The 15,348-nt window shown below is 42.4% G+C and overlaps 1 protein-coding gene across 1 annotated transcript in view; it reads left to right on the top strand.

Moving 5' to 3' along the window:
* The first annotated feature begins 1,108 nt into the window (after nt 1–1,108).
* Nucleotides 1,109–15,348, top strand: part of RNF213 (ring finger protein 213) — a 123,318-nt gene continuing 109,078 nt past the window's right edge. The window contains exons 1-4 of the mRNA XM_087887082.1: nt 1,109–1,242; nt 2,319–2,500; nt 7,540–8,208; nt 14,943–14,957. Coding sequence (XP_087743208.1) covers nt 1,149–1,242; nt 2,319–2,500; nt 7,540–8,208; nt 14,943–14,957 — 960 coding nt within the window. The 5' untranslated portion in view covers nt 1,109–1,148. The remainder of the gene's footprint in view (nt 1,243–2,318; nt 2,501–7,539; nt 8,209–14,942; nt 14,958–15,348) is intronic.

Genomic DNA, 15,348 nt, shown 5'->3' with positions numbered 1-15,348 from the left:
TGCGGGTTGGAGAAGAAGAGTTTTGAGGGAAAGCGTTTCTTTCATTGCACGGCTCTGTTTTCGGGCCGCTGCATTCGTTTTGGATCTCGGCTGAGGTGAGTAACGCGCTCCGGAGATGCGTCCCTGCAGATAATTCCGCTTGTTTTACGGTGGAAGCCCCGTTAGCTCCTTCACAGCCCGGCTTAAAAAAGGATGGAGTTGCGACGCTCTCCTCTTCCGGTTGAGATGTGAAGCGCTTATTCGGGTTTAATGGCGCTGGGGGTGGGTGGGGGGGAAACAATCTGACTTTTTGTAACTCGTAGTGTCGCGGTAGGTCCGGGATCTCGGTCCCCTGGTCGCTCTGGGAAAATGGAGAGACGTCTCTGCCTTGCACCGGAAAACGAGGGGCTGTGGCCCAAAGGGAAAGAAGGGAACCATCCTCCTTGCAAGATTGTTTTCCTAATGGGATATAATAACTTCCCAGGTTGGGGTTTGTGGTGGTTCTTTAGTTTCTTGCATTTGCAGCCCCTTCTGGGTGTGGCACCGGTGATCCCGAAGTGAAGAACGGTTTGTGAAGATGGCAAAAGGGCTCGATCCGTCTATAGTTTCGTTTTTGGTGAAACGCTACTTATGCTATCCCTCCCTCCCTTTTCTGGGATCTGGCACTGTTATAAGTGACGCCCTAAGGAGTCACAAGGAGTGTAATACAGTAGTAGGCGCTTCCTATTCAAAATCGAAAGTTATATTTTAACGCAACAAAATATCTTATTCCGAAAAACAAGCGTTTCGTGGTTGCGATCCTTTGGGGGTTGGGGAACGATGGCTTGGGATCCTTTAAGCAGGGAATCCTGGGTGTTAAAAAGAGTAACCTGGCTTTCCTTTTTCTCAATGGTGAGACTGGGCGCCGGTGGCGGGAGAGGAAAACGAAAGTAATCGATACTCATTTGCATAGCGGGCGTTGATTGGACGTTGCCTCTGCGGGCTGCAAGGTTGCGCCTATCATACAGTACCGAAAGCGTTTCCTTCTTCCGCTACTTTCTTTTTTGCCGCGGCTGCACAGCTATCCGTCCTACTAGTATGAGTAATTCTCCCGTTTTTGTTTATATTTTTCTGCTTCCGGACAGGCTATAAAAAAACTCACCCTGGGTCGCCGATCCAACAAGAAGGGCATGAAATGCCCTAAATGTCACGACACTCAAAATGCATCCCACAAGTTCTGTAGTAATTGTGGAGAACACTTGACTCCGCCTTGCAGTGTGCAAAGTAAGTTTGTCGCAGTCCCAGCCACGAATCAAGTCGATCAGATGCAACTGTTTTTCAGTAAGAACTGGAACAGTAAATTATTTGTTTAAAACAGTCAAAATATGGTGTGTAGAAAAAAATACAAATTAGTTACAATTAGTTGCTCTCTGTCAAGTTCTGAATATGGTCGAGCAGTGGTTCTCAACCTTTTCTTCACCACGGACCTCATTGAAATACCTTTTGTTGCCATGCACTATGACCAGGGCCCTCAAGACTTAATTCAAGATTTAAATCATAACATTTCTATGGGTCTTCTTGGACCCCTTGTGATGACATTGTGGCCCAGCTGTCAGGGGACTACAGGTTAAGAACCACTGTGGTAGAGTATCCTACCAAGATTGGTTATTGTAAATGTACCACTAATTTGACACTGCAGATTAAAAAAAAAACTTTAATATAATAAAATTATATATGTTGCCTTTCTCTCTCCTCTAACTTTTCTCTATTCCTTTTTTTTTAAAAAATCTCAGAATAAATGGTTGTTACTTACAGAACTGATTTCCTGTCACCTGGAGTAGGGTACACAACAGAATAATAATTTAGTTTATTGAATTAGTTTCAGCTTGAAATTTAATTCAGCAAATCTTTTAAGGTCTCTAATGAAACTAATCTAAAAATCTCCTTTAAAATATGTACCAGTCCTATAGAAACAGTCTGATAGCATTTGTAGACTCATGGACATACTTAGTTATCTGTGTCCCAATTAATATGTTCCCATCCAATTGAATGAGTGCTGCTACCAGAGAAATGGAGAGCATTTCAGATACACATCCCATTAGGTTATGTGCACAGTTGCTTTTAAATGAGAGAGTAGCTGCGTGCACTTCAATTTAAGGACTGAATGGTGGATGTTCCCTGTAGTGCAGGCCTGGGAATGTAAATACACTTTGCAATAAAAAGGCCCCATACAAAACTGATAGTTTCAGCAGCTTAAGCAAATTGTTTTTTTTTTCCTTTGTCCCTGAGATTCACATTGCAGCCTCTCAGTTGAGTTCAGATTGCTGTTTAATTGACTTTCAAAAAGCATCATATTTTAGTTGCAGACAAGAGGGATGCAGTAAAGACTTCAATGGTAGAGATGGAACCTGAGGGAGAACCGAGCTCCCTTTCGTCGGGATCATTTATGGATGAACAGCCATCTAGTGAACAAACACATGGGGCATCTGAAGAATCCCCATCAGGAAGCCTTGGGAAGGTCACCTCGGCCTCCCAAAAGCGAGTAAGTAGAGTTAGTGTATTTGGATACAAGTTGTGCTCGTGTGTCTATCCAGAAAAGTTGTTGCTTTTTGTAATAAGAGAATTTTCAATTATTGTATTCCCTCTTTCTATTCTTTTCTTGCTCCTTCGCTTTTATTGCATTTACTTGTTTACCTGTTGATACTACATTAAAGGCTAACATTTATATTTTACTCCCAAATAATAAGTTATCTGAAAGCAAGGCTGTTTTTCAACAGGCAATAAAAGCTATGAATATTGATGACTGGAATATGTTGGATGAAAATGATAATCCTTCTTCCAGAAAAAAACAAAGGGTGAACCCATGTCTAAAGGAGGGCAGTAAACTATGCCCATTTTCTCAGCAGGTAGTTTTTCTAGTACGTGGTGTAATCTTATTGTCATGAGTTGTTGGATTGCTCGAATGCAAGTCTAATTATTCTGAGATTTGGGACTTTTCTTGTTCTGAATATGAATATGTGTTTTTGAAACAAAATTGAAAGGTCAAAGTGGTTCCCTCTAGGGTCTATTGATACAAAACGTTGAAAAGGACATTCTTGGTAATGGAAATACAAATTTGACACCATAAAGTCTGAAGGATGTCCCTCCCTCTCCCAAGATGTAGTCCAACATATAGAGGTACTCCTTGACTTGCGACTATTTGTTCAGCAACCATGCAAAGATTATGATGCTGAACAAAAGAGACTTACAACTGGTGCTTGACGTTAATGGCCATTGCAGTGCTCCTAGGCCACATGATTGCCATCTCGGCTCTTGGCAACCCATTTGCATTTATGATGGGTTGTCAGGCCCTCCGTGATCATGTAATCACCATTTGCAGTCTTCCGTGCTGGCTTCTTTAGAAACTCAACGGGGAAGCCAAGAGGGAAAGTTGTAAGCTGCTGCTGCAGGACTCCCTTTGGTTCCTGGAATCTTCCTGAAAAAGATCCATCAGGACCCATTTGGGGAATGACCTTTTCAGCCAACCTCTTTAAGAGCAGATGGGCTGCCTGCCAGGTTGACTTTGCTATATATCTTGGGCTGCTTGTAGCATGGATGGACTGCTTCAAGGGCCCTGTAATAAAATCCTCCTTAGCTTTTGCAGAGTCTTGGACTTTTCCAAGCAGCATCTTTGAGAATGATAGTCAAATGGATTTCGCCCTTCCGTGGGACAATGTCCTAAGCATCTCTGCTGCTCTTAAAGATGTTGGCTGAAAAAGCCTTTCTACTCTTCAGAAAGATAAAATTTTTCTGAAGGGTAAAAAAGATTTCTTCCAACCCTTTAGAACAGGGGTGTCAAACTCATATCATGGCAGTGTCACATGACATATTGGGACTTCCCCCCCCCTTTCTCTAAACTGGGCATGGACAGCACGTGACGCATCTGGCCCATGGGCCTGGAGTTTGCCTTGCTTTAGAAAGTTTGTGTTTGCTGGCTTTCCAGAGAAATGGAAAGTTCAGGATTCAAACTTCCTCTCTCTGGTCCAGCATGCCAATTTCCTTCCCCACGGTGTGCTAGACTTTCTAGCACATGGATGGAAGGGGAACTGGTGCTTCAGAACCTAAATTTTGTTTCTCTTGCCCAGCATGCCAGTTCTCTTTCACAAATGGAAGGGAGGGAAACATCTGTGGTGGGCCACAGAAATGAAGCTCAGATCTTTGGGATCCCAGCTTTGTTTCTCTGGTCCAATGCAGGAAGTCCATTCTGCGCACAGGCAACTGTTACAGCAGGCAGCTCTTTTTTTCCACTCAATTCATGACCTGTGAACTATTTAACGACTGCACCTTTGAGGGACAGAAGGTTGAGGGACAGTCACTGATCTGTCACTTGAGGGACAGTCACTGATCTGTCACAATCATGAGCACCTTGCTGAATGACTGCAGTGACTGATGGCCATAATGGGCAGACTCTATTACCAGTTAGAAGTGGAGGTCTACCTGTACTTTTCTTACTGAGCACATCAAAGTGAAAATTGTGAGTCCCCATGATATGCTGTTAATTGGGCTAGATATTAAGCGTCTGTTTAAATAACATATTTTTGGTGTGTGGCTATAAAATCCACCTGCATGAGCAGTTCAGCTTGAACTTTTGTATTATTATCTGCCGGTTCTACTTAAAAAAATCCCAAATCCCAGATTTTGCAGTATATTTAAAAAATATACACCGCTTCTTTTAGTACTTTTTTTTTTCCTTGGCTTTTCTATATCCAATAAGGAGTGGTTTCATGTGATGTATCATACTAAAATATAGGTATATTTTATGATGTGTGAAACATTAATTAATGCATTAATGGTTAAGTGTCTCTATCAGTAATACAAGCCGTGGAGAAAATGGTTGTTCCTTTTTCTCCTTAAAGGGAAAGATATATGGTATTTTTTACCTTTCACAATATATTTTTTAAATATACAGGTAGTTCTCAACTTACAATGCTTCATTTAGTGACTGTTCAAATTTACAATGTCAGTGAAATGACCATTACAGAATCCCCAAGGCCACAGGGTCAAAATTTGGATGCTTGGGGATTGACTCACGTTTATGACAGTTGTAGTATCCTGGGGTCATGTGATCACCTTTTGAGACTTTCTGACGAGCAAAGTCAATGGGGAAGCCAGATTCATTTAACAACCATGTTACTAATTGAACTGTAGTGATTCAATAGAAGTCAGTAGAATAACAGAGTTGGAAGGGACCTTGGAGGTCTTCTAGTCCAACCCCCCTGCTCAGGCAGAAAACCATTTCAGACAAATGGTTATCCAATATCTTCTTAAAAACTTCCAGTGTTGGAGCATGTACAACTTTATTTAACAACGATGGCAAGAAAGGCCATAAAAATGGGGCAAAACTTACTTAGCAAGTGTGGTTGTAAGGCAAGGATTACCTATATACTGTTCTTCAGTACTGAGAGTTGCATGCCAGATGGATTCCATGAAACACTCCAATTCATTATCAACTAGAAAACATTCCGGGGCTCTGCTTTTTCCATTTTTTGTAAAAGTTGCTGAACAGTTTCTGTGTGGCTTTTAATGGGCAACATGCACTAACCTTTGTCGAGGCTTAACGCATCTGTTTTGCTAGTCAATGTGAAATTGTTTTCCAGTGAAAATCTGTGATTTTGGATGTGTTGGTTCTCTCCTGCCTTTATATTTAAGCAAGTCACCTTTTCGTACAGTGAAAATGAAAATGGATTCACTGTATTTGGTACATTTGGTTGCTGGAAAGAGAATCCAAGCAACAAGTCTAAGAAATGGGGAACATCTAAAAGAATTTCTTTACCCAAAACAAAATAAATTGCAAGAAGAAATCATATTTCTCACATTGTAGAAATCATATTTCATAGTTTACATTGCAAGATTTTCTTTAAGCAGCATTGAGGGTATTCTTTAGGTTTTTTTTTTTTTACAATAGTTGGTATTGTTGATATATATATATTTGCTTAAAATAAAAAATGGTCCTCCACCACCACAAAGGATACAATTCCTTAGATTTTTCTACATATGAAGGAAAACCTGAAGAATTTTAAAGGAAAACATGTCCGGTATTGAAATTAAGAAGGTATTATGTAATCTCTTTCCATGGAAGACCTGCTGTTTTCATGGCAGGAAATCCAGACTGGTTTAAAATATGAATGAAAAAAATAATGAGAAAACAACAATCCAAGGAAAGATTTATTGTCTTGTGCTTTCACAGTAAAGTCAAAAGAAATCTGGTTATAGTTTTTATAATTCTTTACAATACAATGAAGAAGGGATTGCTGTTGGATTTACCTTGAGCATTTTAATCTAGAAGAATGTCATTAAATTTGTCATTTTCCCATTTTAACTGAGATATAGCTTCCATGAGGGCTTTAGTATTTCAATTATTTCAAATTATTATGAAGAAAGCATCAATTTTGGAGTCTGCTGCTGGTTGAATTCGGAATATAAGTAATCAAATTAGAACATTATTACAGGTAGTCCTCAATTTACAATCATTTGTTTAATGACTGTTCGAAGTTACAACAGCACTGAAAAAAGTGACTTATGACTGGTTTTCATAGTTATGACTGTTTCAGCATCCCCATATTCATGTGATCAAAATGTGGATGTTGGCAACTGGAATGAATTTATGATACTTGCACCGTCCTAGGGTCATGTGATCACTATTTATAAACTTCCCACTGGTTTCCAACAAGCAAAGTCAATGAGGGAAGCCAATTTTGCTTAATGACCACATGATTCACTTAACACATGTAGTGATTTGCTTAACAGCTGTAGTAAAAGGGAGGGTTGCAGTGGCTGAGATGCTGGGTTTGTTGACTGGAAGGTTAGCAATTTGAGACCCAAGTACTGCATGATGGGGTGAGCTCCCGTTCTTGCGCCAGCTCCTGCCAAACTAGTAGTTCCAAAGCATGTAAATGCAAGTAGATAAATAGGTACCACTTTGGTGGGAAGGTAACAGCATACTGTGCACCTTGGCATGTTGTCATGCTGGCCACATGACCCTGGAAGCATCTTTGGACAATGCTGGCTCCCTTGATTAGGAAACAAATAAATACTGCCCTCTAGAGTTGGACATGACTGGGCAGGGGAAACCTTTACCTTTATGGCAAATTTCAGCTAAACAAGTGTCTCAATTAGCAACGGAAATTTTGGGCTCAAAAGTTGAGGGCTACCTATAACTGATATCTTTCGTGGAGTCTTTTAATCAATCTTTTCTTTTTCTGTGCTTATTACATTTCTTCCGTTTTTCCTCCCAGTTCTTAGTCTTTGCTACTCTTTCTTTGCATGGCTTGCTTGGAATAGAATGTGGTTAAATGTTGTTTGTGACAAACTACTGTATAGGCAAACTGGCAAAGTCATTTGAAGGGATGACAAGATTTGATACTCCAGTCTCTCTTTATTTTGATTTCCAGCATAAGCTAATAGTATGATGAAATGCTGAAAATCTGGAAGTTTCTATTATATTTAATGAGGAAAGGATAACTTTAGTTATTTGAATTATTTATAATGCACTAAAATAAGTTTTTCCATTTTAAGTACCCTGTTTTTCTTTCCACCTTGTAGAAGAACAGGAAAAGGAACAAGAAGAAGACTTCTCCGGATGGTGAATTACATAGTTCCTTCTCAAGCTTAAGTTCAGCTCCCTCCAGTCTTGATTGTTCACTTACCCCAGATGTGGCTGATGCGAGAATCCCAGTAGAAGAAAGTCAACACCCAGAGGCTAAGTCGACTGACTTAATGTCATCCACTGATGACAGTAGTGGCCAGATTAGTAATACCGCCTTCCGCGCAGATCAGGGCCAGGAATTTGTGAGCAGAGCAGAAACCCAGAATCAGTCAGAGCAAAATAAGAAAAATGATGCAGAAAGTCACCCTGCTGTTACTGCTGTCACGGGAGAGAAAATGAAGGAAGACAATTCCAGAAAGGTTGATAAAGTTGGCGAACAGATAGATCCTAGCAAAAAACAATGTGCCACCAGTTCTGTTGGGCCTGGTCAATTTTCAGAGAATACTTCCAATATATCAGATGGAAGTGTTACACAACCTGTTTCTAAGGGAGATACGGATAGCAGATCTTCAGATCTCAATGTTAATGTTAAATCTACTGAGGAAAAGAGATCAGGATCGAGCACCGAACATCAGAACTCTGGAACGAAGAGATCTTTGCCTGAATCTGAAGTGAAAAGTAGCAATTCAACAGAAGAGACCAAACAACAAAGTTCTAATTCAAAAGTAAGTTCCTCAATTTATTTATGGTAGTATATATCTCGGTCCCTTTTTTTTTGTTTAACTAACAAAAAAAAAAAAAAAAAATGGGAATGACCGGGGAAGAGCTATGGCTAGGGGAATGGTTGGATAAGAGGCAGATGAGCCCGCAGAAGGAATATGGGGGTGCCAAATGTCTCGGAAGGGACGTTCCCTACTTTCTTAGGTTGAATGGTCTTTTTAGGAGGAAAGCCCAAGCATAAACTAAATAATACATAAATCACATAGAAGGTTATTTTTGGGTGAAGTAATAAATGTATCTTGTCTTGTAATTAAATCTTTGATGCCTTTCTAGGATTCGAAGCATTAGAGATAATTAATTTTACAGGCTAATGTGAGGTGTGACAACTTGATGTCCACAGGTGGGATTATCCATGTCACCCCCACAGAGTATCTGAGGATAAAAATTTTACTAGACCGCCAATTTTTTTAAAAAACAAGTTTTTTTCTTTAACATATTTTATGGACAGACTATTGACCGGGTCACATCTTATACAATTTACAACATAGTTAAATATTGATTTTTATACTCTATTCCAATCTTCTTTTTTATTTTTTCTAAATACAATTTACATATTTCAATTTCTGTCATAATATTCTTTTTCCCTTCTTTTTTATCTTATCTTAATCTTTTCTTAAAATATAACATATAAACAATATCAGCATCCATCCTTCAAATCCTAATTTCTTAACATTGCTTCAATTAATTATCTTATTTCTCCATTTATAAAGTATTTCTCAAAATCTCCATCACACTTTTTGGCTCTAGAGTCTAAATAATGTAATACATCTTATTCCATTCTTACATTGAAACCCTTTAACTTAATTGACCTTTCAATCTTAATCTCTTCTTAGTACATAATAAACAATACTACTATCCACCCTCAATTCCTAATTTCTTATTATAGCATCAATTAATTATTTTGTTTCATCATTTATAACATATTTTTTCAAAATCCCCATCACACCTTTTAACGTTTCAATTTTTTCTCTTAATTTCAGTTATTTTCATAATTGAATCAAATTAGCACTTCATCTTTCATCTGCTGATCTCCTGTGCGCTGCTTGGAGAGTCCAAGCAATGGGTTCAAGTTTAGCTTGGTTGGTCAGAGACTGTTGAATTTGCCTAGCCACGCCTCTTTCTCCCATGAGCCTTCAGTGTTTCAACACAGTCGGCCTAAAGAGACTTGCACTAATTTTCTCTGTTACTAAAAAATTTATTAAAAATATTCTGCCAGCCACAGAAGAAGTCCTTTCTCTCTTCTCCCTCAAAACTTTAAGTTACAGCCTGAAGTGTTCCCGGCGGCGTGCAACGACTGCCAGGAGCTCCGTGGAGCTAATTAGCTCCGGAGCGGCTTATTTACATCAAGGGCCGATCGCCATTGCCGCCATTAATAGCGCAGTGGCGGCGATCTATTTTAAAGGCAATTTCGATTCTTCTCAGCTCAGAAATGCAGTGGAAAGCCTCAAAAGCCTCAGAAATCATTGTGGATCGTTATTTAGCAGTTTTCTACTAGTGGAAAAACAGCAAGGAGCCACGTGAGTTTGGCGATTGGGACTAGCCTTTCATACTGCTTTACTGCTTACTGCTATTGATTATTGTGGTTTGGGGACTGTTGTGTCTGTCCCATGCCATTTTGAATACTGCTGCCTTTTCTCATAGCGTTATTTAGAGCTGGTCATTGATCAGTCTCACGCCTAATACCTAACAGCAGTGGAAAATTGCGCATACAAACTGTTGTGTCAGTTTGGCGCCAAATTTACCAATACAGGAGTGAGGAATAATATCATTATTATAATCATTGCCCTAGTAAGCTCTTCTGATTGAATTGTTTTTTCTTGTCATTCCAAGATGGCGGATCGCAGCTCCTCTCACTCCAAAGATATTGCATCCCATTCTTCTGTTTCTAAGAAAGCTATGTCTTCAGATCACAGTAAGGCAATTGGGGCGCAGCTTGGGCCTTCCACCAGATCCAAGGCCTCTTCTTCCACAGCTGCTGATAAGGATGCAGAAAGAAGGCAAAAGGCCTTAGAAAAACAATTTGCAAAGGCAAAAAAGCAGGCAGAAGCCTCCTCAGGCCTAGGCCTCATCATTGTTTAACCAGAGCCTAATATTCCTCCAATTCAGGATATACCTTCTTCTGCTTCAAACGAAGATAGATTGAATTGGTCTCCAGATATTACCACAGATCCTCCAACTGATTTAATTGAGTGTGCTGAAGAGGTTATTCCCATATCAGAACAGGGCTCATCTGATCAGGGAGAGTCATTTCAGTACCTAGAAGGTCAGCTCCCTCAGCTACCTTCACCCCTACAGCGGGGGGCTCTGCCCTGAGGCAAATCAGGACCCTGTTCTTTCCCAGGAACTCTGCCAGATGTTAGCTCAGACCATTGCTCAGGGCATAGACTCTGCCCTGCTTAGGAGGAGCATTCCTGCACCCGCCTCAGCTGTTACCACTCCCAACGTACACCAGGCCCACCAGGATAGGGTTTATTCCTGGGCCCCTCACTCGCCTCAAGCTTCTCAGGGCAGTGAATGGTCTTATACTGGGGAGGAGGAAGAATTCACAGATCATGATCTTTCTGAAGATGAAAGCAGATCTCCAGACAAACCAGCCTTCACTGGCCTTTTCAACCCTAACATGTTCAAGACCTTGTTATACAAGGCCAAAACCACTGCCAATCTAGGGGTTGCGGCTGGGGCATCTGACCGCTCGGCTGAGCAGGATCCCCATGCTCGATTATTTACAGAACTGGTCACTACCCAGGATGCTGTTCCCTCTCCCAGATTATTCATAGACATTATCAAAAAACAATGGCTTCAACCAGGGTCCTTGTCTAATCCCAGCGGATTAGACAAAAAGATATACACTGTAGAACAGGAGGTAGAGGACATGCTTAAGTTGCCTGCAATAGATACTCCCTTTGCCAATCTAGCATCTTCCAACATTCTTCCCTCAGATTTTGCAGAAGGGCTGAAAACCGAGGATAGAAAAGCCGAGATGTCAGTTTGTAAGACACATCAAGCAGCTGCCTGGGCGATCAGATCAGCCATGGTAGCTTCCTTCTTTAACAGAACTTCCCTCCTGTGGCTACGCCAGATGCAGGCAAGGGCTCCCCCTGGAGATGTCAGATTACACCAAGACATCAATAAATTAATTGCTGCAGCAGAATATTCTGCTGATGAAACCCTTAACGCGGCTAAGTTCACTTCCAGGGCCCTGGCTTCCAATGTGACTACCAGACGATTGCTATGGCTTCGCCATTCGCAAGCCGATATGAAATCCAAATGGAAATTGGCATCTGCTCCCTTTCAGGGCAATAATCTGTTTGGTGATGTTTTAGATCCCATCTTGGTAGAGACCAAAGATAAAAGGAAGGTACTTCTCCTGTCTCACAGGAGGACAGACAGGAGATACTCTCCATATTATCGCAGGCAGTCCTTTCGTGGGTCGGAGGGCGGTTACTCCGCCCCAATCTATCAGAGGGCTTACCCCCCTCAGTCAGATCCCAGGATAGGGCTCAGTTCAGGAACAGGTCTAGACAACCCCAGTCTAGGAGACCCTTTCAAGGAGCCAGCGGTAGACCTTACTGCAGGTCCAAATGACTCCCAGTCACAGGTTCCCATTGGAGGCCGCCTCATGAGGTTCTCAGACCAATGGGAACTCATCACAACCGATGCCTGGGCTCTGCAAACGGTCCGGCTCGGTCTCAAATTGGAATTTTCATCCCTCCCTCCAAGGAAATTCATCTCTTGCACTCTTCCCAGAGATGCTGAGATCCTTCATCTCCTCTCCATCCAGGCAATAGAACCGGTGCCTGTCTCGCAGAGGGGTCTCGGCTTCTATTTGAGCCTCTTTCTGGTTCCCAAAAAGTCAGGGGGTTGCAGGGGAATATTAGATCTAAAAAGACTCAACAAACACATCAAATACAAGAGAATCAAGATGCAATCTCTAACCTCAATTCTGAATTGCATCAGACGAGGGGATCTGCTTACATCCATAGACCTAAAGGAAGCCTACCTGCACATACCAATTCTGATTTCACACAGGAAATATCTCAGATTCTGTTATGCAGGGCAACACTTCCAATACAGGGCCCTTCCATTCGGCCTGTCCTCTGCCCCCAGGACGTTCACAAAGCTCCTGGACGTGGTGGCAGCCCATCTGCGGACTCGCCCAATCAGGCTTCAATGTTACCTAGACGACATATTGATTCAATCTTCGTCCATCAGGCAGGCGAGACAGGATTTGTCAGAGACTATTCAGACTCTGCAACAGCACGGGTTTTCAGTAAATCTAGAAAAGAGCCAGTTAATTCCATCCCACTCTATCCTTCACTTAGGTGCCTGGATAGACTCAGTCAGTTGCCAGGTTTTTCTATCACCAGAACGTCTAGTCAGCATACGGGCCTTGATACAGCGGGTCAGGTCAGCCAGGTCTGCCTCCCTCACAGTGTTGTCCCAGTTGCTAGAGAAAATGATTTCCTGTCTGGCCATCGTTCCTTTGGCAAGGTTACATTCTCAAACCTTACAATGGTTCCTCCTACCGAGCCAAGGAGCAGGCACCAGTCACTCCACAAGAGTCAGAGTGCCTCCAAAAGTTCTCCATTCCCTGAACTGGTGGATGTCACCTTCCCTAGAGAAAGGCTGTATCTTCAAGGAGCCCCCACGTTTAACACTGACTTCAGATGCCAGTCTATTCGGCTGGGGTGCTCACCTGGGTTCCCAGATGGCACAGGGCAGATGGTCACCACAGGATCTGCTACACGATATAAATTGGTTGGAGCTTGAGCTGCCCACCTAGCTCTACGTCATTTCCATCTCTCGCTAACCAACTGTCATATGTTGCTGTTAACCAACAAGGTCACAGCCAAGGCACACGTGAACAGGCAGGGAGGCACCTGGTCCAAGGACCTGATGTCCGAAGCAGAGAGCCTAGGCCTATGGACGGAATCACACCTGCTCTCCCTCCAGGCGGAACATATTTCAGGCGCACACAATGAACAGGCGGACTGGTTGAGTCGAACAACCGTCGACCACTCCAAATGGCGTCTCCATCCAGACCCGTTTCACCAACTGACGACCAGGTTCGGCCAACCATGCGTGGATCTGTTTGCAACACCAAAAAACACTCACCTACCACGGTTCTTTTCCAGATTTCCGACACCGGGGGCAGAAGCGACCGACGCCCTTTGGGCGCCCTGGCCTCGAGGCCTCCTATATACATTTCCTCTGACATCTGCTACCAAGGGTCATCCGGAAGCTTCTGGACGAGGAGGCAGAAATTCTGTTGGTGGCTCCGCACTGGCCCAGAAGGGTTTGGTTTGCGGACCTAGTGTCACTGTCTTGTCCCGTCCATGGAGGATTCCGCCAGACAGGATTGTCCTCAGCCAGGGGGCAGTACAACATCCCGAGCCCCAGTGGCTCCAACTGGCAGTCTGGCGATTGAGCGGGAAATCCTGAGACACTCCAGATTCTCGAACGAAGTCATTTCTGTCATCCAGGCTTCTCGTCGTCCGTCTACCACCAGGATCTACGAGGCCACTTGATCAACGTTCTCTAGCTGGTGCCATAAATCACACATTTCATCCAAAGCAGCTTCCCTTCCAGATGTCTTAAGCTTCCTACACTCAGGTTTCAAACGGGGACTTACTGCCAACACGCTCCGCAGACAAGTGGTCGCCTTAGTGGCTGTTTTACATGGCGAGGGGCCTATCCCTCTCTCTCAACACCCCAAGGTGAGAAGTTTTCTTCGAGAGGTTGCAAACTTATGACCTCCTCCAGTCCATAGGTATCCTTCTTGGGACTTACCTCTCATCCTACAAGCGCTCACGTCTGCTCCGTTCGAGCCGTTAGGATCCGCCAGCCTCAGAATACTTACCTTCAAGGTTGCCTTCTTGATAGCAATCACGTCTGCAAGGAGGATCTCCGAACTGGCGGCACTGGCGGTACGTAGAGACCTATGCATCTTTTACTCGACAGGGTGGTTCTCAGGTTGGATCCGATCTTCGTGCCAAAAGTCAATTCTTGGTTTCAAAGGGCACAGGAGGTGGTTTTACCTAACTTTTGCCCTGTTCCAGCACATCCTAGAGAACGACATTGGCACACATTCGACATTTGTAGGGCACTTCGCAAATATATTGATAGGACCGCATCATTCAGGAAGTCTGAATCATTATTTGTATCATTATTTGTATCATTCCAGCCTACTACCATGGGGAAGAAAGTTACCCCATCTACAATTGCGAGATTTTATTTATTTATTTATTATTGTGATTTATATGCCGCCATTCTCCTGAAGGACTCAGGGCGGCTTACATACAACAATCATCAATACAAATCATAGTGTAGAAATTCTGTTTCCCACAGAAAAGAAAACACTGGGAGCTACAAAACCCTTCCTGTGCCTGACTATTTCTTGAGCGGCCACAAAACTAGCATATGTAGTTGAATTAAATGTTCTGTTTTCTTCTGAAACTTTTCTTTTCTTGGATTTATCCATGGTTGGCCTACCGGGAGGTTGAAAAGCTCAATAAATCACATGCCGACGGGTCTTGCACATTGGCGGTTGTGACGCATATTTTGAGTGACGGAGCCACAGCAGAGGGGTGAAAGAGCCACATGCGGCTCCAGAGCCACAGGTTGCTAACCCCTGAGATAGGCAGTTGTTTGTTAATATAATTGATATCTCTACCCTGAGAAAGCCCAAACTTCGGTGCTGTGTGTGTGGTGAGAAATAGGAGCTATCAGTGACTGAGAATTAAACCTTCCAGGCTCATATAGCTAAAGATTATAGCAGTCTCCAGAAAGAGAATAATGAAAAATGTCTACTAGGGTTTCACATGCTGCAAATTATTAACTTTATTTTCTTCTAGTCACTTAAATAGAAAAAACTCATGGAACAAACGTGCCAATGTTAATGTTTTTCATTGCATAAGTTATATTTGGTGATCTCTTGATAGGGAAAATTTTGTGTAAAGCAAGTGCACCTTTCTGGCAACCAGATAGTAAACATCATACAAATGAGCAATTCCTTTTTTGTTTTGTTTTTTTGTTATCCTAAGTAATTGTGGCACAGCAGATTAGCAAAAACCCTTCTAGGCTAC

The sequence above is a fragment of the Pantherophis guttatus genome, chromosome 2 (assembly GCF_059756535.1).
Source record: "Pantherophis guttatus breed Tessera chromosome 2, ASM5975653v1, whole genome shotgun sequence".
Lineage (NCBI taxonomy): Eukaryota > Metazoa > Chordata > Lepidosauria > Squamata > Colubridae > Pantherophis > Pantherophis guttatus.
The sequence above is the reverse complement of the archived record's forward strand: the minus strand, read 5'-3'. Positions and strand labels throughout refer to the sequence as shown.